This window comes from Mya arenaria, chromosome 1 (genome assembly GCF_026914265.1).
Source record: "Mya arenaria isolate MELC-2E11 chromosome 1, ASM2691426v1".
Taxonomy (NCBI): domain Eukaryota; kingdom Metazoa; phylum Mollusca; class Bivalvia; order Myida; family Myidae; genus Mya; species Mya arenaria.
This window is the reverse complement of record NC_069122.1, coordinates 6,763,113-6,790,996: the sequence shown is the minus strand read 5'-3', so window position 1 is coordinate 6,790,996 and position 27,884 is coordinate 6,763,113. Positions and strand designations below refer to the sequence as shown.

At 34.2% G+C, this 27,884-nt stretch overlaps 2 protein-coding genes and 4 long non-coding RNA genes across 10 annotated transcripts; 2 read left to right on the top strand and 4 right to left on the bottom strand.

The window, feature by feature from the left end:
* Positions 1-166: 166 nt before the first annotated feature.
* Positions 167-1,890, bottom strand: LOC128211005 (uncharacterized). Its single transcript, XR_008257194.1, has 3 exons — positions 1,808-1,890; positions 1,081-1,151; positions 167-416 (listed from the first exon to the last, which is right to left on the bottom strand). It is a non-coding gene; the product is annotated as an uncharacterized LOC128211005 (long non-coding RNA).
* A 10,414-nt stretch (positions 1,891-12,304) lies between these two features.
* Positions 12,305-15,661, bottom strand: LOC128230523 (uncharacterized). Of its 4 annotated transcripts, none has more exons than XR_008260250.1 (4): positions 15,535-15,661; positions 13,584-13,733; positions 13,351-13,418; positions 12,305-12,772 (listed from the first exon to the last, which is right to left on the bottom strand). It is a non-coding gene; the product is annotated as an uncharacterized LOC128230523 (long non-coding RNA). The 4 variants fall into 4 exon arrangements; XR_008260251.1 differs by having other exon boundaries at positions 15,463-15,598; XR_008260249.1 differs by having other exon boundaries at positions 15,430-15,573.
* A 93-nt stretch (positions 15,662-15,754) lies between these two features.
* Positions 15,755-16,975, top strand: LOC128230531 (uncharacterized). Its single transcript, XR_008260252.1, has 2 exons — positions 15,755-15,941; positions 16,393-16,975. It is a non-coding gene; the product is annotated as an uncharacterized LOC128230531 (long non-coding RNA).
* Positions 16,976-19,262: 2,287 nt separating this feature from the next.
* On the bottom strand, positions 19,263-20,403 carry LOC128230502 (protein FAM98B-like). 2 transcript variants are annotated; one of them, XR_008260241.1, is made up of 3 exons: positions 20,236-20,403; positions 20,006-20,057; positions 19,263-19,811 (listed from the first exon to the last, which is right to left on the bottom strand). XR_008260241.1 is itself a non-coding variant. In XM_052942828.1 (2 exons), exon 2 carries the CDS (start codon positions 19,801-19,803, stop codon positions 19,528-19,530), a length of 276 nt encoding a protein of 91 aa, XP_052798788.1. In that variant the 5' UTR covers positions 19,804-19,811; positions 20,006-20,175; the 3' UTR covers positions 19,263-19,527. The 2 variants fall into 2 exon arrangements, 1 of the variants encoding a protein (XP_052798788.1); XM_052942828.1 differs by lacking the exon at positions 20,236-20,403 and having other exon boundaries at positions 20,006-20,175.
* Positions 20,404-22,194: 1,791 nt separating this feature from the next.
* On the bottom strand, positions 22,195-25,320 carry LOC128230496 (PE-PGRS family protein PE_PGRS16-like). Its single transcript, XM_052942817.1, has 6 exons — positions 25,120-25,320; positions 24,599-24,719; positions 24,120-24,207; positions 23,834-23,914; positions 23,555-23,620; positions 22,195-23,408 (listed from the first exon to the last, which is right to left on the bottom strand). Exons 2-6 carry the CDS (start codon positions 24,698-24,700, stop codon positions 22,660-22,662), a joined length of 1,086 nt encoding a protein of 361 aa, XP_052798777.1. The 5' UTR covers positions 24,701-24,719; positions 25,120-25,320; the 3' UTR covers positions 22,195-22,659.
* Positions 25,207-27,222, top strand: LOC128230519 (uncharacterized). Its single transcript, XR_008260245.1, has 3 exons — positions 25,207-25,259; positions 25,408-25,491; positions 25,853-27,222. It is a non-coding gene; the product is annotated as an uncharacterized LOC128230519 (long non-coding RNA).
* The last annotated feature ends 662 nt before the right edge of the window (positions 27,223-27,884 follow it).

Genomic DNA, 27,884 nt, shown 5'->3' with positions numbered 1-27,884 from the left:
TTTGCAAGGATGTGCCCTATTAACAGATTTTCTGAAGTCTTAAAAATTGAACTGGACAAAATAGTTCTCCTTTATTTGGTCTGCCGATGCCATCTGTTTCTGTTTTTGTAGTTATCTTCCCTCCAAATTATAGGAAAACCGCTTAAAGCGTATATAAATCCTTTACCATTTTACCCTTTTAAAATATATGTTCGGATTTATTTAATAATCACGGACCAACAGATGACTTTTATCTTCAACTTCACATCAGTATGTAAGTCATCAAATATTTGAGATGACAAGATGTTCCACTGAACGCTTCCATCTTGCACTCATTTTTCCAAGGAAGGCGTTGCAGTTGTGTTAAGATGATTGCCATGCATTGCAGGTCAATCCTCATACAATGGCATTTTTTGATTACATTCGGATTCCAGTGCCTGAAATAGAAAACAGAAAATACAACAATAATAGGAATTATATTTTCAGATCAATTATTTTAAAAGCCTGTACAACAGCAGAAAAGTATTCACAAAACATTAAGTGCAACACCAATTTAAAGCTGCATCCTCACAGTTTTACTGGTCTGACAACTTTTTATTTTTGTCTTTAAACGAGCCAATTGGCAATTATTTTGCAAATGTATGGAAACCAGTGATATTAGACTGCTGACATAATATCAGATCACAGTCTTTCATATACAAGTTTGAAAATTTGGTAAAAATTCCTCCAACTAGTCATATAAGGTCACACATAATAGAACAGATTTCAATTGTTTGGAAAATATTTTTTTGCTATTGCTTTAAGCCATATAATTAATTATATGTGTAAATTTAATTTAATTACTCCTTTGGGCTTTTGAAGAATGACCAAGAAGAACTGTCAATCTGTGAGAGAGCAGCTTTTAGCTCTGGACTACTGGTTAATTAAAGAATATGAAATGAAATTGTTATCATGTTTAAATTCATCTACAATGTTGATATTTTAATACTGTCAATCCTTGTTGGTTAATTGTACAAACATGCAGGTACTTTTGGGCTTAAACCAATAGGATACTTGACTGTTAAATTAATGTCCGAATTTCAAAAATAGCACAACCATTACCTCATCTGCCTTTTTTCATTAGAACAAGCCGGGAATCAGAGTCAGCTGCACCCCTGGTACCATACTCTTCTCTGAAAATGACAATAAGATTAAAATTTAAATGTCTGCATTTCATTGGCACAGTAAAAATGTCAGCATTTTTCAATGTTTCTGCATCACCACCACTGGTGGATATCAAAGAATTTAGTCTTGAAAGAAATGTGTGCGGGTTTATGCGTTCAAACTCATTTTGTTAAACCAATAGAATGAAGATCTAATTTATTTAGAGAACTATATTAGTGAACAGGGCCGAGGTATTCAATTGTGCCATTACATTAAGTTGTTCGCTACCAACACTTACGGACATATAAACCATACATCCTTGGTTAAAAGAATGTAAATTTTAATTATAAAAAAATTAAAGTTAATGATATGAAATGTATGAGATAAATATTATTAAATACACTGAGAAAGAAAGTCTAACCCATTATCGATCTAAGTAAAGTCAGATTCAGACTTATTTGTTATTAAAAACACAAAACAAAGAGTATTTGTTTTCTTAATTTTTGCCACTGATCACTGGAGCTTCAAAATTGTTATTTACTAAATTAGAATCTGTCAAATGAAAGAAGACTTTACCCCACCCACTAAGAATGAATGACATTTCCAATTAGTTTCTCATTAGGGCTCTTTTAAAACTATTTTTATATTTTATTAAAATACAATAAGTATAAAAAATAACACTTACACACAAATAAGTGGTAAAAGTTCGCTCCTCATTCTGTCTTTGGACTAACATATCTCTTGGTTGTTTGAACATCTTCTTGGTCGGCCATGATGGACTATTTTCTTACGACCCGTATTATATCCGAGGCCATATCTTGATACTAGCCGAGGAGTTCCGATTGTTTCCGGTTATGTCGACTTTTTTCCGGTCCCGAATTTATTCCTACTTATTCTATATAAAATAAATCTGTTTGTGTCGACTTTTCTATCTCGACTTTTTCGCTATGTCGACCTCGTTTTTCAGGCCCAGTGGTCGAACTTCACACATTTCTTATGTTCTTTATGTCGAACTGTAGATCAAGACGTAGGTGTGAAAATATTCATGACTGTTTGCGGCATGTCGCAAAATACCGTGCGTGTCAATATAACAAACTGTCATAATTGGGGGATACATAAATGAAATTGGTAAGTGCGAATAATTAAAGTTGTTTGTTTATGTATTTAATTAAAGAGACATTTATTGCTCAAGCTCTTTGGTTTTGTATAAAACATGTCCACTGCTCTGGTCGACCAATTCAGATAAGGACCCGGTATAAAATCTTACAATGTACAAATGTATGCAATTGTGGTTTTATATGTGTTTTGTGTGATCCATAAACGTAAAAGAAATACATTTGACACAAATAATTCTTCTTTTGTTTCACTTTATTTTTCAATAATAAGTTTGCTGTTTTCACGACGAAATTATTTAACAAGACAATTGTGTTGGGATTAGTGATATTTTTTTTGTAATTCGGATGAGTCGACTTTTCGTTATCTCGACTTTTTTCACTAGGTCCCGAAAAAGTCGACATAACGAGGTTCGACTGTATATAAATTCAGATATAAACAGCTGAATAGCTAGTCAATTAGGTATAGTATGGAAATGCGGGTGGTAAACGGTTACAACTTACAACACAATCGATACGTGTCTACTAGTATCAAATTACAAAGTGAGAAAACGACAAAAGAGCGTGAACTTATTTCGATATTGTCACTACAAGTTAATTCACATGTACGTGCTGCTTCTGACAACATTTAACAGGTCAGCATGAACTGTGTGAAAACCCGTTTTATGACACATAGAAATGGGACTTTAACAATTCAATTCAATCCAATAGTTTATTATAAAGTCTTTTGCGACAGATAAAATTTGCCATTTTAAGATAGCGTGACTCCTAGATATGTAAATTTTGATACACAAGTAAGCCTTATATTATCGTAATTTTTATCAATGTTTTGAACTCGAGTTCCCAATTTACAAACCATTGCTACAGTTTTCTTGGTATTAACAGTGATATTCCATTTTTTTGCAATAATCATGAAGCTTGTTTAAGAGTATTTGTAGGCCAGTAGCAGAGTATGAAAACAAAACAGTGTCATCTGCAAACAACAAAAGGAATATCTGTAATTCGTTAAGTGACACGGTATCAGCATCATATCAATATATATGGGTAGACATATCATTTATAAACATGTCTTAATGCTTTTCTTCGATGGTTTCTTCTCAATCTGCATATGTGTTCTTTTATTGTTAGTAGTATTTTGCTATCTCATACTTAAGAAATATTACACACCACATTTAGGGTCAAATGCCACATTTAGGGTCAAATGGCATTATAAGGACCGATCAATCAGCCCCCGAAGGTATATATGAACCGATGAGTTAGCCGATATTAGCTTAGCACCGTATCACCATCAAAATCAATACAATAAGAGCATTATTCTCGAGGAAACATGTAATACTCGTTCTCGCAGAAACGAACAAGGGAACCATAGAGACCTAAGTATATCACTGTGTAGCCGAGACCTGGCCCTAGGTGATTGCACATGTGAATACCCTAGGATTTTAGGCAGGTTATGCGAGATGGGGACATGAACTCTATTTCCAATGCCAATTTGGCCCATATTCAGGCACTGTTTTGGTGCGGATGCCTTAAAATCGAGCAAGTGGACAAATGTCAGTGTATCCAAGGGTTGTCTGGCGTTGTGATACATCGTTATGGTCTCCTTGCTCGTTTTGAGGTTTCCGCACTATAGTTATACCATTACGTGCGATAAAAAGACATTTGGAGCCTATCCTATGTCCCTTTTCCACCTTTTCAGCGTAAAATCCTAGGATATTCACATTTATTATCATTTATCACATATGGTCATGTCTTGCCTACACGGTGACATAGATCATTATAAGATTTCCCCTGTTTCACCGCGGTGATCTGTTGATACGGTGCACGGTTCTAACTTACATGAACACGAAGAGTTTCAAGTGTTGCTATTAAATGCAGATAAAATAACTATAGAACGACTAGAGATAAATGTGAGTTACCTACCCCCAGCAAATTAAACACGCAATATTCAAATAATCAATTCTTAGAAACAATTCTTTCACGATAATATGAGTATCAAAAGGTCTCACTGGTCACTATCGTAAGCGATGTTAACGGGACTTGCTCATGTTTTTGTAAAATGCACCTTTTGTATGACGAAATAAAGTGTGGCATAAGGAGTGTTAAAATTAATATACTGACGGCTGGAACCCTTCAACAAATGTTGATATATGCTCAAATATCGTCTTGGAAGTCCACGATTTTGAATAGCGTTAGTAACGCTATTGAACTAAAGGCGGGGGGGGGGGGTGAGCTTATTTACCCTCGCCATCAGGTTATACCCATTCGGCGAGCACGCTACGTTTTATAGTATTTCTACAGATTTAATAACATTTTTAACATCTCGTCTTTAATCGTAGCGTGGGTGCTTTGGACTGTATATATATAAATATTCCTACACAGTATGTACAAATATCTGGTTAAAATTCAATATTTAAATAATGTTTTAAGAATCTATCACATACGCATTAAAATCAAATACTTCAAATACATCGTAGAAATTATGCTATAATTTTTCCTTTACAAACATTTTAGGCTCAGCCTACATTTTAAAAAGATGTCTAAATTTTAAAATTCTTTACAATAGTAAGTGTTTATATATACAACGTATCCTTGGCATTATAACAACTAGCTAGTGAGAATTTTTTTATTTTTTTTAAATGACAGATTTCTCACTAGTTAGTTTCCTAAACCACCCCCATCAGGGATGGGGGCGGTATATGGTTCGTTTGCCTGGATTTTTGAACCCTGTTCAGTGTAGCCACAAACTCGACACTCACAACAGAAAATTCCTATTAATAGTTACAAATGTCGCCAGCCGATTTACCACCAAAAATATAGTTTGAGAAATTGCAGACTATATTAATTGCAAGCTATGTATTAAATAACCGAGGTAGATTTGACAAAGCAAGCAGCAATCATAACGCAATATCTATTTAAATAATTTAATCTGTTGAACTTAGATAAAGATAGCATTAAAGAAGTATCCCTGCACCAAAAGATGAATGAACATCGAAACGTAAACAAAGAATTACTATCCACTCTAAGCGCATCATTCAATCACGTGACACAATGATGAAGCCAAGTGAATTTACAGTCGAAGAGAGATAATCCTGTAATGAGATAATGCAGTAAGTTAATCAGATTTCTTTGCCTTGCCTTTGTAAAGAAGAAGCGGGAAATCCAAGCTTGATTGATTGTCGTGCACATTTGAAGTCTACAGAGATGTTTGTTTTACTTTGTTTTAGAAAACTTGATTGTTTTACTTGGAATCTGATGTTCTGATGGTTAGTATTAATTTGCATTTGTAGTCTTTTGTGTATGTCTTGGGTTAGCAATGGGTTGGAATGACCATTATTTCATTCAGCTGCATTTATTTAGTTTTGCCATGTATTTTTACGACATCAGCAGATTTTGTATTTAAATCGAGAATGGCAGTTCCGTGAGATTCTTTTAGCCTCATTCCATATACTAATATATGTGGGTTTGGTTAATGATGCATAGAAAACAGAAGTCACCATGGGAGTACGAGGAAGTAGGAGTGTTTGATTCCATAAATCAGTAAGTTCCATGTCAATGATTTGTTTTATGATGTACTGTGTTGTTGTTGTTGTTGTTGTAAACGCTTGTATTATATGTGTGTTTTATATGCTTTAGCCATTTAATTTAATCTGTCACTGCACATGATTAAATCGTACCTGGTATAAGATATAAGACTGTTTACGATGTTAACTTATAAACATGTTATTATTCATTATCTTATGGTTGTTTATATTTATATTTTCATGACGCTCCGATATTATATGTACCTTCGATAATGTTGAATATAGAGATATTGAAGAGCACTGTGTTTGTTGTTTGAATTTTAACTGCTACATATGGTAACCTGGACATATAGACCCACCCTCGCTTAGGAATTACAAATGTATTCTCATCTTAAAACCTGGAATGACCTAGAAAGCAACAATGGTCTCATTGATCTCAATTATCACACAGTTGCCCTGCTTAAAACATCACGTGATAGCCCACGTGGGAATAACAAACGTGCTAAAGTGCTGACGAGTTACCTGACGATATAGAAATAGAAGAGAGTTGCTGACCATATAGACAATGAAGGAAAAACAGTTTTGAAATTAAAGATTCTATTCTAACTTTATATGATGTATATATATCTACAATTGTTTGAAATTATTTAATTTTTCATCATTTTAATTAAGAAACCATTTCTCTTTAATCTGTTTTATTTTCGAAGATGTTTTGTAAATAACAAGGCAAACATAGGTAAACTCTTTCTAATGAGTAAAGTTTGATTAGTATATATATACTCATATGTAACACCATATGATGGAGTTCTGCTCAGATTGGTTACGTTCTCCATCATTGTTTGCCTTCTTACACAGCGACATTAATTTTATTGTCAATAAAATATTAATTTTTCATTTACCATCATGCTTCAAAAAACCTGGGGCGGCCCCTATGGTTGTTTTACACGCGGACTCTTAGATTCACTGTGCAACATATCAGCACCTTATTAATACACCGATGATCGTAAATCATAATGGTGAAAACCCGTTTAAAACCCTGTTCATACAGCGCTATCAGCGCTTTGATTTTTTCTTTTAGTGAATTCTTTTTTCTTTTCTTTTCTTTTCTTGTTTATAATACAACAGCGATATTCAATAAAAAACAAAACAAAGAAAAGTGTGTTATACATGTATATATAAGTGTCCAACTGTTGTTATTGTTGTTCTTTTTTTTTTCTTTTTTTTCCTTTTTCTTTTTGGACTAGTATCGCTGTGTAACTAGGCAAGCCAGGATGGAGAATATAACGATTCCCAGCTTAAGACTCCAACCTATGGTGTTACAATATGTGAAAGCGTTGCCAAGGACTGATTAAATTATGAAATAAAATAGAGATTGGTTGATCCTCCAGGGTGTATTTAAAATATCGCTATTAATATTAGAGCCGTTTCCGGATGGTAGTTTAATACTGGCATAAACAAAGACTCTACTAACTATAAGAAAGAACACGATCCTTTTCAGGGCCACTGTTAAAATATTATATAATAATTTAAAATGTTATATACATTAATTACATAAAAAGGATTCTCATCCCGGAGGGACGGTAAATTGATAATATACAACGGCTGGTGAATTATCAAAACAACATATAAACAAACTCCCCGACGCCCTTCTTCCCATAAATGTATGGGGTTAAATACTTGAAAAATAAAAAAAGAATTAAATGTGAATGCTTGTGCTATTCTACAGGGGTGGCTCCGTTCAGTATTACTATTTTTCCCAACCCGGGATAGAGAAAAGAACGAGTTCGCCAGGTGCCATGATTTAGGCTATTTATTGGAGGAGATACCATGTGGGAGGAAAGTATCACGTGATAAATTCACTCAATGGCGCAGGATTAAACAGACGGACTATCGAAGGGTAATTTTACCGTTAAATTCACAATGATTGTTAAATAAAACACACACCACTAGTAGTATTTATACGGGTCAGAGTGTGCACAATTATATGACTACGATATATACTACTGATACTGATGGTATTTCTCACGATCGAGAGTATAAACAAACTTGATCAATGAAAATCACGTGACCGTTGGAATGTGTTTCCCACGGTGAATACTATAAAGATTATAGTAAACAAAATTGTAAGGCTACTATTTAAGCTTTTAAGATTTAGTTGCGGTTGGTCAAAGTTATGTTACTAATTTCCAACCGGTATAATTTGTTGCTGCGGTTGGTCAAAGTTATGTTACTAATTTCCAACCGGTATAATTTGTTGCTAAGAATATTTGGCTAGGCCTTGTATTATTCACTTAATTTTTCAATTTAAGGCTTAAAGGTTAAGTTGTTTTTATATGTCAACGAGTCCTTGTGGGTGTGAGGTTTTGTTTTCAGGTATCTTATTTTTCATTGACTGTACCGTGCGTGGGTTGGCAATTTCGATATCAAAAAGAAAAATACATGTAGTTATACTATGAGTGTTTTCGAATGCATAATCGGGAAAAGAATTGGTGCCCAATGATGAGCGAGTCCATTTTACATTCGTGTCGGGAGCGATGATGATTACATCGCAGAAGTTGACATTCTACCGGAAGGAGACGTGATTGACCAACATATATCACCATATTGTTATTATTTTTCTGGAATTTCATCTTAGTGCCAATTCATGTATTTAAACTGCATAAATTACATAAAAATGAAAATACAAGTTCGTCAATCGTACTTTTAATTTCAATAAAGGAGCAAAAAAGTAATAAAATACGCTCAAAATGCACCATTTTCGCAAGTTAAAAGAAACGCCCGTTTATAACGCTAGAAATTGTCTTTGAAAAATGTTAAAGATGCACTCTTACTCCCAAATTCACCACAATTAATACTTTTGTTTTAATATTCCAAAAAGAATGAATATATGTCGAAAACAATGATTCTTATGAAGGATACTGAGTTTAATTTGAAAGAAATGAGCATAAAACACGGTATTTCTACCTTCTGAGACCATAAAAAATCTTTTAGCTCTCAGCAATCATTTAATATTTATTAGGGATGCAAACGAATATTCGAATATTCGAATATTCGATCAAACGTTTGGTATTCGAATGTCAAAATCGGTATTCGAATATTCGATGTTTTTTTTGTTGAATAATAATAATAATAAATATTTTGCCTACAACTATGTTGTTGTATTTAAGATTCGTTTGTCTTGTTTAAACAACGATTGGCCCATAATGCCAGAGGTGTGAATGTGATGACAATACACTAAACACGCGGCATGTATCATTTAGGGACATATCGTCGGGTACCATAAATAGTCCCCGTGTTTTTACAATAACTAGCTTAATGTAAAAACACGGGGAGTGACAGAAAACGACAAGTGACAGAAAAAAAATCCAATTATTTTAGGTAAATTGCTTCTACCAATTAAGAAAATCTAAAATAGACTAGTTCCCAAGTTGGTTTAGTTTTTCCGTAGTTTATATATTATAGGTCAATCCCAGAACGAGGCTGCTCGTCCTACGGAGACTCTCCATTGGCACATAACGCCATTTGACCCAAAATCCATCTAGGTTCACGTTGTTTACAAATATGAAGGCAGAGGAATATTAATAAAAAGTTTTTGTTAATTTTTCTCTGTTGATAAAGTATGACTTTTTGTCTTTCTGAAATGAAGAATTTCAGAGGCTCATTTGGTGTTATTCAGGGTTCGCCACGCGTAGTTATTACGACAAGGAAAAGCTAAAATGCCCCGGCTATTACTTTAGAGAATATTATAAAAGTTTACTACAACTTTTAAAAGATGTATTTTGGTAATCGAATATTCGAATATTCGTTCGAAAGAATTACCGAATATTCGAATATCAATTTTGCCATTCGTTTGCATCCCTAATATTTATGGAATTTCTGCTATACAATACACGGTTACAATCTTGTTATCATTAATTAGTATTTTCCATAAAAGCTTATTTTGGCAAGTAGTTAAAGATTTATCAGTCACAAATGATGTTAGTTATGCTTGTGTATGCATTAATTTTGAACGAGAGTGTCACTTTAAGATTCAGATGTGTTGCTGGAGGCTTTTTAATCAAACTCACATTGAAATAAGAACGACAGAATATCCCAGAAGGTTACATGAACTACGTATGAACTACTAAAGGATAATATAACACTGCTAGGGACCGACAAAAACAGACAAGACTAGATTGACATCATAAACCGAATTCCTGGATACGCATTTATCGCAGATGGCGAAGCACTTTTTTCCAAGGGAGGTAAATCTCAGTGAAAAAATGAATGAAAAAGAATAAGCGAGTTCATAAACCTTGGTGGAACGGTGGTTTGAGTGTTAAGTGGAACGATGTTAGGACTAATCTTCTAAATCAGATCAAAGAAAAATACATTAGAAACTATACGAGAAAAATGTTTAAAGGAGAAAAAGCGCCCTCTTGTATGAGGGTCAAAGTAAAATATTAAATGCGAGTGAAAAACCAAAATGCTACTGGTCAAATTTTATTTGAAAGTTACATGAGAGCTTTTTTTGATAAAGTCGTGATGTTATTCAAGACAGAAATGAGTAAAATTGCATGTATCATCATACTGATTTTTTTTACCTCCCTTTAATACATCATATCGTTATAGTTACGTCATCATGATGTTATTCAAAATTGTAATCCATGCAAACATAGAATGAGGGTTGATCAATTTAAATTAAACATAAAAATATTTATTATGTGTAAACGCACACCGGTCCGGATACCTAGTATTTTTCCGTGAACAATCCGGCTAAAAATAGTAACTAAGCACAGTACATCCGGGTCGTTTTCAGAAAATGTGAGAAACCGTCATCTCGTGATAAGACGACGTGTTTCTATTAATAGACAAGTGTTTTCTTTGTTACCATAGTAGAGTTCAAAACAAACAATTTAAAAAAAAACATGTGGCATATATATAGCGTGAAACTGTTGGAAAAATAGGATATGGTGGCGGAGGCGGTTCAGGCGATGGAGGCGGAGGAGACTGTGGGTGTGGAGGCGGTACAGACGTTGGAGGTTGTGGAGGCGGTACAGACGTCGGAGGCTGTGGTGGTGGCGGTGGAATTGGTAGTGGATACCTTGAAAAATGTTGTGACGTTGGTTAAAATGGATGAAAGGTGATGGTGGTGGTGGTGGTGGTGGTGGTGGAGGTGGAGGCGATGGTGGCTCAGGCGTCGGACAAGGTGATGGGTAGTTGGCTTCCGAGGAAGAAAGAGGTCAAAATGTCGACATACAATGATTTGATGGTGTTGTGTAATTTTTAAAAAGTATTTCATTATTCTTTGATTGAATTGAATTCAAATCCAACTACCAGCCAAAGAACTATTTATATCAACAACACTAACAACAACAATAAATAAGGGTCTACTACCAACCATGTGTTTTTTGTAAATATATGCTTCATGATTTATGTTGTTTTAAAAAAAGACCTAGATGACTTTGATTATTAAAATTAAATCATGCAATGATGTTGGTTTTATTACGATAAACGTTCTGATGTACGTCACATAATACAATGTTGATTGTAATCAATATTTCATTTCATGCATTTCTCGCGCTTTTTAATTTCTTTTTATCCGCTTGAGACCCTTTCATTTGCCGACATGGTTACACCTGCTAAAAAGTATTATTACAATTCAGAAGTAATCACAAGCTATTTCGTCCTTTCATTATTTACGGCAGATAATTTAAATGCTTGGAAATGGCAAACGGTGACATTGAGGTGACATACGTGTTGTTGTTTTTTTACTCGTAGAATCGACTAACATTTTTCGTTAAACGACTTAGTGACTCGTTTAAAAAATGCGTATCTCGTTAACGGCTAACGTATCGCGTTTCATGTTATAAATGGAAACTTGCAGAAAATTAAGGCCAAAATAGCCAACTTTTAATAAATAAAGAGAATTGCACAATAAATAAAGTTTTGCAATACTGTGATTTTTTTTCACTTATTAAGCATAGGAATTTCCATCAAATCACCAACTAAAATGCTTATAACGTCATTTGTTGCACTAAATAAATGACAGTTACGTCACCTTTTGTACTCAGAATTTTACCGAAAAAAAATGCGAACATTTAAATCCTTCTGTACATAAGCTACATTTTCATCATTAGGACCTCTTATTGAAATATTTCAAATCCAACCTTGACCTCAGGGGTATTTATGAACACGATAGAAAAGTAGTTAATTAACACTTATTCGTATTGAGAATCGTCTAAGTACATGTACTTATAGATTATAGTTAAGTGTATGTACATGATCAGTTCGAAAATTAGCATACAGTTTGTTAATAAAGTTATTGCAATTTATATTTTAGTTGTTTTATTTAATCTGATATCGAATGTGAATTGGCCCGTTTTGCAATTTCCGAATGCCAATTCAAGCCTGCTTTCGATATTGTTTTCGGTGTAATTTTGACATACCTGTTTTCTGCTGTAATAACCCATTAGATATGGTATCAAAATCATGTGGGGTCACCAAGCATATAATATTCACTTTATTGTAAATCGAATACATCAATGGAACAAATCACAAACACGCATACATAGTTATGTTATTTTATTTTGTATTTGCTTTACAAGGCAGTAAAGTAAAAGAAAAACTTAATGTATAACCGTTTAATTACCAGTTCCTTTTTTCAATATGTCATATTAAATTGCCAAACATTTCGTGTAAATTAACTAAAAACAACGTTTTTAACGAAATATAAAAAGAAGACGAATTTGCACGATATGTGAGAAAAATGTCAAGCGCATGTTAGAAAGGGTCCAGATTCATGCTCATGAGGGTTTCATCCTGCGGAAACCGGAAGTCAACAGGATTTTCGATGATCCTTGTGTTCATTCCACCAGAAGAAATGTCGTATGAACGGCTCCCGAAATGCTTTTTGCTGGAGCCGCTGCCGCCGGCACCCCCATTGCCACCTCCGACGCCTCCGCCTCCACCACCGCCACCACCGCCGCCATTAGAACCACCCGCGCCACCTCCGCCACCTGTGTTACTCATCGTCTGCTTGAAACAAAATAAAATCTAAATATTATCTCATTTCAGTGTAGTATGAGCAATAAAGACAGTTCCGCTGAAATAATGAAGGCTTCGGAAGTAGATCGATAAAGGTAAGGCAGCAATAGATGTTGAAAGAAGATGGGTCAACTTCCGGTTGAGTAACTCCAGTTGCCAATGTCACGGTACCGTCTCCTATACATTGGTTAAAATGAAACTATTTCTATATGAAAATACTCTGTAAAATTTTGTTGTCATTGAGCTTAACCTTATAAGGTGGGTTTTGTTTTTAAATTTAATTAGTTTTGTAAAACAAATGCAGTTATACACTTATAGTTTGTAAGTGAAGTTTATTATGAGAAAATAAGAACTACAATTTGTACAATGTTTGTATAGTTGTGATTAAATGTTGCAACAGAACGTGTCATCTGTTACATTTAATTTATGGTGACACGTACTTATTTCCCGCTTATCAGTACTAATAGGACCACAGTCATTCTCGCACTTCCGCATATACACAGTTTTATCTATACTTCAAATTGTGTGGAAAACAAAAACCACAAAACCTCTTTAAAAAAAATACCTACCTAAAGTTACTTTGGTAACCTTTATTCGGAACTTCAAGTCTCAAAGATTGCCCAGACGTTTGGTCCTGCTGAAAAAAAATGAAATAGAAAGTGTTACTGAATGACCGCAAGAGGGTATATAACAAATCCAAAACCAAAGCAATCACTGTTGAAACGCTGTTAATGTACAGGAGATGAAAATGTTTAACAAACAGCTTTTTACAAACACATTAAGAACAAACAACTACATATACCTTTCTTTGATGTATACGATAGCGCTGTGGTTAATGGTAAGACTGTAGGCGGAAACGTGCTTTTATATCGTTAGGAAGGAAAACCAGAGATGACTATTCGAAACTTCAGGTATTCCAATTCTAGTTTCTTTTTTGGTGGCACTGCGCAGTCTGTTTTCGAAAAATATGGGTTTTAGCTTATTAAAAGAAATACATGACCAGACGTAGAATCTTAGTCATTTTCGAAAAACAAGACCTTGGGATTCCCTGTATGATTTGTTCACTGATTAAATTTGCATTAGGTACTATACATGTTCAACGACACCATGTACATTGTCTCCTTCTTGCGTTTTAATACATGTTTATGTTTACAGTACTAGTTTAGTTTAGAAGTTGTTGTTACGATTTACGTAATAGTTTGATAACATGAACTAAAATATTAATGATTAAGAATGGGCGGAGTGAGCGTTGCGAACGAACTCTTCTTAATTATAAAGAACTTAATTCAGGTCATCTAACTGTCTAAGAATACAACCTCATTGTCTGACACATTGGTAATGATTAAGCCCAGTACTTAATGATTGCCTCTCTGCAATTGTATTGGCTGTACATATAGGAACAAAACAGAATTTATTACATGTAAACTATACAGTTTTTGTGTTTCATATACATATTAAATATTTTACAATTACAATTATACAAGTGTGTGAAATAATAAATATAATAATCAACTTTTTTAAGGATGAACTGGAATTGTAAATCACAAATCAATCAAACTAAAAAATATACAGAACAGAACATATTTTATAACACGTAAATTTAACAGTTTTTGTGTTATGCTTTCATATAAACATATCATCATTACAACTAAACTAAGCCGATAGCGACTAGTATTATTGACATACAAATGATGAACTGAAAAAGTGTTATTGCAATCATCAAAGTTAGTAGGTTTTTATTTGACATTCGTTTATGTATACATGTTGGAACAATCATTTTCAATATATAATTGAAAACATGAGGAATATAGAATTAAATATCATAACTTAAGGGTAAAACGTGGTTAAAATATTCTAAATGATAATATTATTATGATGAACAATTAATGATATGGTTTATATATTCATTAATAAAGTATTACGAATCTTAAATGCTTCCGATATATATTTACCTAACATACATGCTTCAGATTTATTTTGTGTATTTAATAGCTGAACAAGTTTAAACATACTAGGTCTAACTCTGTAATAGCGTTTAATATAATTTTGTCTTAACAGAACATATAATGAACACTAAAACATAAAGTGAATCTCATCTTCTAATTCATTAGAATCACATAATTGACAATGACGCAAGTTTCTTTCAAGTCTATCATATCTAACACTATGTATTCTTAGATTATGGGAACAAATACGTTATTTTGTAATAGCAATTCTCAGACTTCTTGACGCGATATTTTTCTAAATAATATTCAAATTCAAATGAGGTTTTTAGTTCTCTAAAAGCTAAAATACCATTTTCGTTGACATTTCTTTGCCATTGCTGTAAATATTCGTCTATAAGACGTTGTTTAATAATACAAATAAAATGGTTTTCGTTTATCTGTGAATCATCACACCATACATTATAAAATCCATATCGTGTAAGAAGGTTCTTCACATTACTAAACCAGTTTAATTTATCATTATCAATATCTATCACAGCATCTTCAATGACCGATTGAATAACTATATTATCACTTTTCTTAAGTTTAAACCAGTATTTTAATATCCGTATATATTTATTAATATATAGGTTGTATTCTTAATGCAATATTTTACTTGTCAAAATATATTAAAGAATCTGTAAAACATAGAATTTCTCTTACTTATGATAATTAGTATAATATGCTCATCCTCACATTATGTATGTATGTGCATTTATTTGCATTTGTGCACGACAACATATTTATCTCTATTTGTATTCAACCTACATCGATTCTGTATTATGTCACTTGTTGAATTTTATATTTGTAAATATGTTTGATATTATTTGACTATGTACTGTGCTGGTATAAAATTATGTTCTGTCCTGTTCTGTTTTAAATGAGAAAAGCTGAGATAACAACGTAATACGCAATAACTTCATCGCGAGTGATCGTTTTCAGAAAATGTGAGAAACCGTCATCTCGTGATAAGACGACGTGTTTCTATTAATAGACACATTTTTTCTTTTGTTAAGCCTTGTACAAAATTAACAAATTTATAAACATTAGGCATAGCGTGGAACTTTGGAATATTTGGATATTTTCGATTTTGTTTATGGCAAATATCAGTCTGATCAGATTTATTACTGAAAACTAATTGCAGTAATCTTTTTTAAGCGAAACTGTTCAATCAGGTAAGACACCACAAATAGTAATATATAGTAATGGCTTTCTTGCATTTATCAACTATATTTATATTACAATTAATTTGTCGACAAGGTAAGTAAGTTTTTGTAATAATAATAATAATAATAATAATGATAATGATGATGATGATGATGATGATGATGATGATGATGATGATGATGATAACAATAATATTAATGCTCTTGTTTTTGTTGATTCTGCTACAGTAGTACGACATTAGTGTTTGGTATTTTAGTAACAGCAGTACGAGTAGAAGTAGCAACAGCAGCAGAAAATCTTATTATATGAGTAGAATTCTTAGTAATTGTGCCAGAAAATTACATATACATGTGTGTATAATTATTATATTTTGTTTTACTTTATACATCGGTTTAAAAAACGTTTATAAAGTACATATCTGGAATTAAAGACACCTGATAGTTTGAACAATGTTGTCAGGTATGAGTAGCGGAGGCGGTGGTGGCGGAGGAGGTACAGGCGGTGGAGGCGGAGGAGGCGGTGGTGGTGGCGGTGGAATTGGTGGAGGAGACGGTGGAAAAGGTGGTGACGTTGGTGAAAATGGAGAAAATGGTGGTGATGCCAGTTTTCCGTTTGGTGGTGGTGGGGGTGGAGGTGGTGGTGGCTCAGGCGGCGGCCAGGGTGGTGAAGGCGGTGAAGGATGGTGGGCTCCGGACGGAGAAAAAGGTGAAGATGGTGACTGACAATGATTTAATTGTGTTGTGTTATTTCATAATCGTATAAATAATTCTTGAATTGAATTGAATTGTATTCCAATCGAACTACCAGCCACAGAACTATTCCAATCAACAACAACAACAACAACAAAAATAAACAACTATCTTCTACCCTCCATGTGATTTTTTGTAAATATATGCATCATTATTTACGTGGTTCTACAAAAAGAGCCTGTGTTTGATTATTAAAAAAAACATACCATGATAACTTGTTTCATTTAGATAAAGGTTCTTATGTACATCACACAATTCCATGTTGTTCTGAAATAAATATTTTATTTAATACATTTCTCGCGCTTTTTAATTTCTTTTTATCCGCTTGAGACCCTTTTATTTGATGACACCTTTGCTAAAAATATTAATACAATTAAGTAGTTATCACAAGCTATTTCGTCCTAGCATTATTCACGGCAGATGAAATGCTTGAAAATAGCAAACGGTGACATACAGGTGACATACGTGTTGTTTTACTCTTAGGATCGACTATCATTTCTCGTTAAAATGACTAAGTATCTGATATAAACGAGACTTACGAATCTCTTTACGAAAACTACTGAGTAATTCGTGGAAACAACCTACGTATTTTTGTGAAAACGACTAAGAAACTCATTTGATCGACTTACATATATAGCTTTAAACGACTTAGTATCTTACTGAGCGTCCAAATAATTCAAAATACAAAACATATCAAGCCAAAGTAACCCAAAATATTCGAAAAAGTTCTACAAAACCGGAACATCGAGATAACAGAATTCGACATAGCGCGTTTCGACTGTATTAAATGTTGTCTTTATATGTCAACAAAGGTGTACACAGAGGTACTGAAAGCGAAAACACACGATAACAAATTACTTGGGTTCCCCCCACCAAAACAACAAGTTGATGTGTACCTATATTTGTATAATCAAGAAAACCAAGATATATGAAATGTCTCTTAAATTAGAACATGCATGTATATAATATGATAATATTAAAGCAAGAAAAGCGGTGTAACTGCGATTAAAAAAACACACACACAAAAATGTTAAAGTTTGTCCTTATTTTTCTATTTATTTGTATGTCATATTAGTCAGTTGTGACATTGTTTGATGTTGTTGGTAGTCAGCTGGCCTTAAGTGTAATTATTTTAAGTCAGTTTGCGGCATTATGTGTTATTGGCAAGCGGTTTTTCCTTTTATCTGTTGGAAGTCAGTTTGGCCATGGTCTTTGAACAATTTGCAAATTATCAAATTCACATGAAATCATTAAGCTGTGTAGCTGCTGTGTTTGTATTTAATTAACTGTACCACTCAGATTGTAAGCAATTGATTAAACCTAGATATTAAATCAGACATCCTAGTATGGTAAAATGTATATCATTACTCAATTCTGACAATAAGTTTATGTTTAATAGTAATATTAGCTATTTTTTTTGTACCAAAGCTTTTAAAATAAGAGACTTAAATGTATAAATCACCCCTAAAGACCTCCTCACATTCACAACTGCTAAATTAGTATTCTTAAGTGTTTTGTTTTTTTGTTCTTTTTCTCACTGTATTGTATAATATTATTGTATAAAGTAGAATGCAAAACTATTCATTTTGTTCTTTCATGCATGCAATATTTATTTATTTATTTATTTAATATGTGTATTTATTTTTGTGTTTATAACGATGAGCTATGTATGCTTAAGTTGAATAAACATTCTGCTCTGTTCTGTTCTGATTAAATCGTGAATGTAATGCAATTCATTTATTCATAATATATTCTACGATATTATATTTTATTAGACTATTTAAATACAACAACGCCAATTCGATAGTTCATTGATTTAAGTGAGAATATACCAGAAAGGACAGTTAAATCCATATTTCTTATTAACACTAAGGAATACCAATACTTTTGTCATGGTGGGTCGCAATACCATCAGAAACGTGTAGCTTTCCCTTTTTTACTTGAAGCATGAGCGTATAATTATCTGACATTTTTTTACTAAGGTCGTGATTTTTTTTCTCCGATTTTAAACACTGTTTCTATATTTTATTCCACATTTGGAAAAAACGGATTACAGAAATTTTAAAATTATACGTTAATTTTAAACCTATTTCTCTCTCTCCCCCCCCCCCCCACTGGTATGTTCAAGATATGTTTAATATTTCATCATTAGGACCTCTTATTGAAATATTTCAAATCCAACCTTGATCTCAGCTGTATTTATGAATAAAACAGAACTGAAGTTTATTGACACTAATACTACTTAGTATATCGTCTAAGCACATATACTTATACTATATATGTCAAGTGTATGAACATGGTAAGTGCGACATAGGCATACTTTTTGTTTATAAAGTTATTGCAATATATATCTTTCTTTTTTTTATTTCATCTGATATCGTATGTAAATTGGTCCGTTTAGCAACCTTCCAATACCAATTAAAGCCTGCTTTCGATATTGTTTTCGGTGTAACTTTGACACACTTGTTTTCGCTATAATAAACCATTTAATATGATATCACAATCATGTGGGGTCACCAAGCAACCAATATTCAATTAATTTTGAATGGGAAACATCAATGGAACGAATCACAAACACGCTTAAATAGTTATGTCATTTTATTTTGTATTTGCTTTACAAGAGGAATTATGACAGAAAGGTATATGTATTACCATTAATTGCACGTTCCTTTTGCGAGATGTCACATTTTATTGACAAACAATGTGTATAAATTTACTAAAAATATGTTTTAAAGAAATATAAAAAGAAGACAACAGTGCATGACACGTGAGAGAAACGTCACGTTCATGTTAGAAATGGTCCAGATTCCAGCTCATGTTGGAAGGGTCATGATTTACACTCATGTTAGAATGGGTCCAGATTCCCGCTCATGTTGGAAGGATCCAGAGTCCTGCTCATGAGGATTTCATCCTGCGGAAACCGGAAGTCAACAGGATTTTCGATGATCCTGGTGTTCATTCCACCGGAAGGAATGTCGTATAAACGGTTCCCGAAATGCTTTTTGCTGGAGCCACTGCCACCGGCACCCCCATTGCCACCGCCGAAACCCCCGCCTCCGCCGCCGCCACCACCACCGCCATTTGAACCACCCTCGCCACCTCCGCCACCTGAGCCACTCATCTTCTTGCCTGTTGGGAACAAAATAATTCTAAATATTATCTTACATGTATTTTCAATGGTCATGGTACCATAACCTACTTTACCATCAGCTACAGAAAATGTTGTCTATTATATTTAATTTATAGTGTCACGTACTTATTTCCCACCAGACCAGCTAAAGAACATGACGCTTGTTGTATTTAATTTATACTCTCGCACTTACTTTATTCAGGAGAAGCTCCAAGTCTCAAAGATTGCCCAGGCTTTTGGTCCTGCTGAAAGATTTGAAATCATGGAAGAGTGTTACTGAATGACTGCAAGTACATATATACAAAAATATCCAATATCTAAACCTAACTTCAACCCTATTGAAACGCTGTTATTGTACAAGAGATGAAGAATGTTTAACAATCCGTTTAATTTCAAACATAAAGAACAAACAATTGCTTTAACCTTTGTTTGCTAAAGACGATCGCGCTCTGGTATAATATTTGACTGGAGACGAAAACTTGCTTTTATATATTTTATATCGTTAGAAAGGTAAACCAAAGATGACTCTCGAAACTACAGGTATTTTTATTCTAGTTTCTTTTTTGGTGGCACTGCGAAGGCTGTTTTCAAAAAAATATGGGTTTTAGGATATTTAAAGAAACACATGACCAGATAAGACGTAGAATCTTAGTCATTTTCGAAAAACAAGACGTTGGGATTCCCTGTCTGATTTGTTCGATGATGTAATATAAATATATATTAAAGTGAGCGACTACAGGGCAATCCAGGAACATTTAGAAATCGTACGCACGTACACATAAGCGAACTATTTGAAGGGCCTCAATGTGTTTTACGAAGTAGGATTGGTAGAGATGTTCTATTCCTTTTGAAGAAAACATAAGTTAAAAGAAGCATTGTCAAGCATTCTGAATATCAACAATCAGTGAAATAAAGACACTAGTTAACCAGTTATGTATTAAAACCACTTAGCCTAGAGTTCATTCCTCAAATCGAGTCTTTAGCACCTGCCTTTACAGGGGAGGTTAAACCCCAACTTGACTATTCAATATTTATGCGAAAAGCTACAGAAACAAGCTTAGTAGCAAAATGTTTAAACATAAACCCGGTGTAATTGCACTGGGTAAACGCCAAAGACATAGAACATAACATCACAAACAAGAAACATGGCAGAACAGCAAAACTCCACAAGCAGCACAGCGCATACATACTATATTTAAAAAACAATGTTTATCAAGGATTGTTAGGTACCGCCTTGGAACGGTCAGTAAAATGTAAATTTACTGGGGGTTTAAACCAGTTTGTGTGCACAATATCACGCTTATCCCAACAAGCCACGCAGGTTGTCTTGGTATTACTAACCTGCTTCACACCTAAGAGCACTTTTTCAAATAGTGAAATGTTCAAGAAGTAAATTGCCACTTTTATATAGCTTCTTTCCAACATTTGAAATGAAATTGCAAAGAAAATATTATTAAAATATGCACTTTATTGTATTTTGTTAGAAAAACATATGTTAAATGTCTAAGATTTGAAAATCCCTGGGAGAAGTTTACGGGGTCATGAAGTGCGTATTGTAAACAAATACATATGACAGTGTATTTTTTTCTGTAGCTTCAAATGATTGATAGTTTGTTCGCATGATGAGTCACCGTGCGCATATTTGTTAAACCAAAGTTCGGCCTTCTTTAGAGACATGTCATGACCATTTGTTTTTTTGTTAAAACTGAAAATAGTAACACTATTTGGAAATCACCCCAAACAGTGTTGTAATGGAAAACCAGATAAAGATGAGTCATTCAGCTGGTGTAATGGCGTTCTTTCGTTTTAATAATTCGTTGAACTCTTGCATTAATCTGTAATAGCTATCTACAAGTTTGTTTTTTTTTTGTTGTTGTTGTTTTGTTTTTTTTGTTGTTGTTTTTGTTTTGGGGGGGGGGGGGTGGTCAATTTTCTTTCATACCGCCATCTTGGCCTAGTGGTTAAGGATTTTGCATACAAAGCGTAAGGATACAAGTTTGAGCATTACATTGGGTTTGTTCCGATATTCATCAGTGTGTTCGGGAGTAAAACTGTTAATGAAGGTGTCTTAAAAGTGCAGCGGGCCCATAATTGAGAGAGGTGACACAATAATATGGTTGACATCGAAAAACTACAAGAAAAACCAAGCAAACATTAGTCAGTTTATTATCCGAAAATTTGAGAAGAAAATCTAATTAATCAGTCATACTAAATATACATGTACAATGCAAACATGTTAAGAAACTAGTTTATTTCCATATAAACATAACTGTATGTTTAATGCAATTAATAATTTTGAGTTGGGTTTCAAACTGTGAAGGTGGACAACTCATTAATTCCATTAAGTCAATTGCTGCATCATCAACACAAAACAATAAACTGTTCATTTTGCTTTTTTATTTAACATTTTTTATGATAAACATCACTGGTAGTAACCTCTTAATATAGGATAAGAGTATTGATTCATAAACTATGTTCACCATTGCTTGAATTTTTTTTAATAACTAATATCTAGTTGTGTTTGAATCTGGTGAACAAAGTTGTTTGAAAACGGGAAATAATAGTTCAAAGCATAGGCAAAGCATTTAAAACACGTCTATTGAGTTTAAAATGAATACCCTTAACATTCTATAAATATTGAAGTTAGCCTGTGTGAACGTATTTTATTGAAAACAACAATCAATTTAAACAAAAAAAAATGCAATTAAACCTTTTTTAGAGTCTGAATGAGATATTGGTTATGAACGTCGCCATTTGACCATTTTAAGGACAACTAGACATGTCCCAAAATCGTACGTCCTAGTTCGTACGTCGAGCTTTCTCCTCCGCTCCTTCCCTGTCCACAGTTTACCCAAGTTTCACTTCTTCACCCTCTGCTCCGATCCCTTTCGTTGAATTATGGGGCGTTGTGTGATCACTTGTTGCGGTCCCAGCCTGTGTGTGCAAGGTATTGTCACCAGACCACCAGGATCTGATGTTATCCATTATCCTTCCACCTCCCTTGCCCCCTTCGCCGCCTTTGCCACCGGGTCCGCTCTCGCCTGGCTGCCCGTCCTGGCCCTTAAAAAGCCCCGTCCCTCCACCCTGACCTCTCGCCCCACCTCCTTTGCCCCCTTCGCCACCTTTGCCACCGCGTCCGCTCTCACCGGGCTGCCCGTCTTGGCCCTTAAAAAGCCCGGTCCCACCACCCTGACCTCTCGCCCCACCTCCTTTCCCCCCTTCACCACCTTTGCCACCGGGTCCGCTCTCACCGGGTTGCCCGTCCTGACCCTTAAAAAGCCCCGTCCCTCCACCCTGACCTCCCGCCCCACCTCCTTCCCCCCCTTCACCACCTTTACCACCGCGTCCGCTCTCACCGGGCTGCCCGTCCTGGCCCTTAAAAAGCCCGATCCCTCCACCCTGACCTCTCGCCCCACCTCCTTTCCCCGCTTCACCACCTTTGCCACCGGATCCGCTCTCACCGGGTTGCCCGTCCTGACCCTTAAAAAGCCCCGTCCCTCCACCCTGACCACCTATCCCTCCTCCGCCTCCCCGGGTCCTCACCTCCTCCATCTTCCAAACTTGCCAAGCCCTGTTATTCTCGAACTGAATATTATCTGAAAAAAAGAAATTTTATGGACGACACTTGACGAAGAACTCGGAAAAATTAATTTAATTAAGAAAATCTTGTCGTGTATAAATATAAACAAATGTAACACGCGTTAATGCCTTTCCGGTCAAAAAAAAGTATCTTTCTAGTTACCTTTCGTTCGTGGCAGTGTAGTGTAATACTTTTCAGCCTTATGCACCAGGTCGTTCAAGTCCCCATCTGCAAGGCAACTTAAAGCTTCAATGTGAGAGGAGTAAGTTCCTTGTGTTTCTATTATAATTTCAATAAGAATCATGTCGCATTCATTAAAGCAGGTTGATTCTGCTTTTTAACCACTTCCTTGTATAAGCACAATCATAATTATATTTAAGGACTAGTGAGTAGTGTTTGGACAAGGTTAGAATCACACGTGGCGACAAAACAGGTCATTACCCGTTTTCTTGGTCTGCTCCCTGTAGAATGTCTCAGCAGACTGGACCATCATCTCACCGCTATTTTGCTCGTGTTCATGATCTGACGAAATTAAAAATAAGAGTGTGGGAAGGAAGGAGGAAATAAACTTACACATATGTTATTTAACGCAGAGAACATTACGATCTCCTTATTTATTTACTGCAAATGTCCGCTTGCATTATTACAAAGTTAATGCTATTCAAAGAAGTTAGTTTTACTAAATGGTCAACTTATATCAGTAAGTTTTATAAGAAGTTTAACAAACCATTGAGCTGTTGAATGGCCCTGAGAGCCTCATCTGGGCTTTTGAACACCACGATACCAGTACCCTTGTCGGGCTTCACCTCGCTACCCTGTATGTATAAAAAACGATGTTTTTAAAAGTAATTAGACCGAATAAGCCGAGATTTATTTTCTGTGCAATCAAACATTCAAAACATTTCGTTGATTTTTTGGGCTTTGTTCATTCTTCTAATTATTCTTTTTCCAAGCATGACTCCCCTTCGTTTATCATGCTCACAAGGAGTAAAGGTTAACCTAAAACTCAACAGCCTCGGTTGTATTCACATATATTGGTAAAATTTTACTTTCTTAAACTTACATGTATTTTTAATTTCATTAAAAAATAAAGAATATTGTTTTTACATAATATCTAAAAGCCCTTATCCTGTCGCTTATCGGACGACAACACACCTTTCTTTTAGTTCTCTCTTATACATCCATAAATCCAAATCCATGTCTTACCAGAATATTCCCGACTTTCTTAAATCTCTTCTCCAGATCAGCTTGAATAATGTTGTATCCAAGATCCGTGATAACTACGGTGCAAGCAGATCCCTCCATCATTTAATGATACAAAAGCCACCTGTTAATTTTGAATATTTTGAATGTTTTCAAAGAGAACCTGTTTTTGATGAAGATGTTCTTATTCAAGAAGCAAATAAAATAACAAATACAAAAATAGTAGCATGGTAAACCTATATGAATTAAACATAGAAATAATATTGATGAAATAATATTGATGTTAATATTCAAAAGGCACTAACCATCTTTGCAACCTATTCATGGATTTATGTCATGTAAGACTTGATTTCATCAGTTTGTATTTCGACTTCAGCACTAAACTTTACACTTGCAAGCTTGTATGGAATAATCAACACATAAGTATGTAAAGAATTAATTTTGCATGGCCCAAATTTGTGGACAATTTAACTTTGCAATACCAATTAAAAACAAAATTTAATAACGTAAAATCAGTGACTTACCTTGCGAAAGTAGTGCAGAGAATAACTCAGAGCTTTAAATAGCATGCGTAATAACAACACTCCTTCCGAAATAAAAATACAAACAAAGCACAATATCGGAGTGATCGTGTTCAGAAAATGTGAGAAACAGTCATCTCGGGGTAAGACGACGTGTTTCTATTAATAATATAATGGGATTTTTAAAATACCTGCTTGTACAAATAGTCCGTTAGCAACTATGTAAACTAATAAACGTGTTACATAGCATGAACTTGCGGAAAATTTGAGGTTTTTCCCCTCTGTTTTCAGTTTTTATTCGGCATGGCAAGTCACAGGATTGATTACTGAAAATTGAATGGATTTATCTTTTTGTTAGCGAGACAATATAATAAGGTAAGTTATAATCCAAACTACTGTTTCTTATAATAATAATAATAATAATAATAATAATAATAATAATAATAATAATATGTGAATGTTGCTGTTGTTTATGTTGTTTACCTTGCTGCTATTGCTGTTGTACTATACTTTTAACAATAACAGTAAGAGTAGAAGTAGTTACAGCAGAAGAAAAACTAATTATAAGAGTAACACTTTGTTGACAAGTTATTGTGCGTGAAGAGTTATATATACATTCTTATCAATTTTCGTTTTGAATACATCGGTTGAAAAGCGTTTATCATATATGCCTTGAAAACACAACCAACCACGTTTTCATCACCTCAGTACTTGATTGTTTAACCTGTTTTCGTAGGTATGGGTCATAAGGGAGGCGGTGGTGGCAAAGGCGGCACAAACGGCGGAGGCGGTGGTGGCGGTGGTGGTGGCGGTGGACTTGGTGGTGGACACGGCGGAAAAGGTGGTGACCGCGGTCAAAACGGAGGAAAAGGTGGTGATGCCAGATTTCCACTTGGTGGTGGTGGAGGTGGAGGCGGCGGTGGCTCAGGCGGCGGCAAGGGTGGCGAAGGCGGCAAGGGGTGGTGGGCTTCAGACGGTAAAAAAGGTCAAGATGGTGACCGAAGATGAAAATGGTGTTGTGTCATTTTTAAAGCGAATGTTTTATTCTTGAAGTGATTAACGGTTGTAATGTTTCAAATGAATCTTACCGCCAAAGACATATTCATATCAACAAGAACGGCAACAACAACAAACAATAAATCTACTTCTCTCCGAATTTGCATGTTTGTATATGTATGTATCATTTGTAACTTTGTTTTACCAAAACGTGTTGTCAAAGAAATGTGTTTATTTAAATAAACAATACAATGATTTCTTTTTTTATTGCGATAAAAGTGGCTGGGTTTTTTAACATAATACAAATAACATTTTATTTCAAGCATTTCAAATGATATCTGTTTTCCAGGACATTCATGTTGTAAAATGTACATATTACATCTGTTCTCGGGATATTATGGTGCCTTCCTGTTTCGATCAATAGGTCATGTGAAGACACTCTAAATTTTGTAAGGGCAATTCTAAATTTATTAGTGTGTTTAATATCGAGAAATTCTTTCTTGCTTAAGTTATTGTTTTAAACCAGCTATATGAGTCTAGTCTATTTGATTCATTAATATATGTATTCCATGACTGTTTATAGATATCGATTATTCTTTTTTTTTGAATCGATGTGGTTTGTATATCTTGATTTAACCAGATCTCTTACATTCCAATTTCATCTTAGAATTTATTTATCTGATTTAGCCAATTAATTTTTTGCTAGAATTATTGTTTCAACGTCACTTTTTAACATTGCATATTGATATTATTATCCAATATTTAAGTATCTTTTTTTTGTTCAGTGATCATTGGCTGTCTGCCTATTTCACCGTCTAGCGCGGGTAGGTTGGTACCTTTTCTGACGTTCGGATTTTTTTTCTCATAAATATGCATTGAATAAACTACAATGTCTTTTGCTGGAGAATGTCCAATGATTTCTGATCCGTAATTAAGAATTGATCACTTGAGATTGTCAAAACTATTCGCGTTTTCTTTGAGATAAAGGTTAAGTTGATTTAAAAAGTATAAACAATAAACAAAATATATACGGCAGTGTTGTGCAATGTGTTTCTATGTCCTATTCCAGTTTCCATTCCTAAACAAGGTAACAACTAAATATTAAAATGATTCGACTTTTTCTCTATTTGTTAAGATGAAAGTGTTTCTAGCTTTTCTCTCTCTTTCGAATATCATTATTTTATTTTTTGAAGTATTTACTTTAAGGTCCCGTTATCCACAATAGAGTATTTATATAATCACGTGTGTCGTGTCACTGGCAAATAAACGAAGATATACGTGACAGATATCACTGATGGCGAAAATACCTTCAATATTATTAGTAATATTTGTTAATACATAATTAATTAAAAAAAGAAACGTCAAACTGAATTATTTACAGTTATTAGTTAATAAAATAGATTTTGGAATGTGTAATTGAAACACTTTTCATAATCAATAAAACAACAAATACAATTTTATCTTTGATGAACGGGTTTTTACAATAATTGAATGTAATATATTTAGGGTTTTTTTACACAATCAATCGAAGACTTTCCTTTTTGAACACCAAACTGATTTTTAATATTTTTATGATTAAAACAGCTCCACTTTGTCCGACTAGTGTTTCATCTAAACATGAAATAAATTTATGTTTATATTTGCGTTTCAACCTAGTATAGTAAGACTTTGCTATAATGTATCCATGTCGTGAATTGTTTTATTACGCACATCTTTATTTGGAGTACTGTGAAATCATTAATGTTCGTGGGCATAAAATTTCGTGGTTTGCC

Bases quoted from the DNA above. Each gene is read 5' to 3' on its own strand.
- LOC128230502 (XM_052942828.1), bottom strand. From the start codon at position 19,803: ATGAGTGGCTCAGGTGGCGGAGGTGGCGAGGGTGGTTCAAATGGCGGT.
- LOC128230496 (XM_052942817.1), bottom strand. From the start codon at position 24,700: ATGATGGAGGGATCTGCTTGCACCGTAGTTATCACGGATCTTGGATAC. The intron at 23,915-24,119 runs GTTTGTTAAACT...TAATTTCGTCAG, and splicing joins GGCCATTCAACAGCTCAATG to ATCATGAACACGAGCAAAAT. The intron at 23,621-23,833 runs GTAATGACCTGT...GTTGCCTTGCAG, and splicing joins GGAGCAGACCAAGAAAACGG to ATGGGGACTTGAACGACCTG.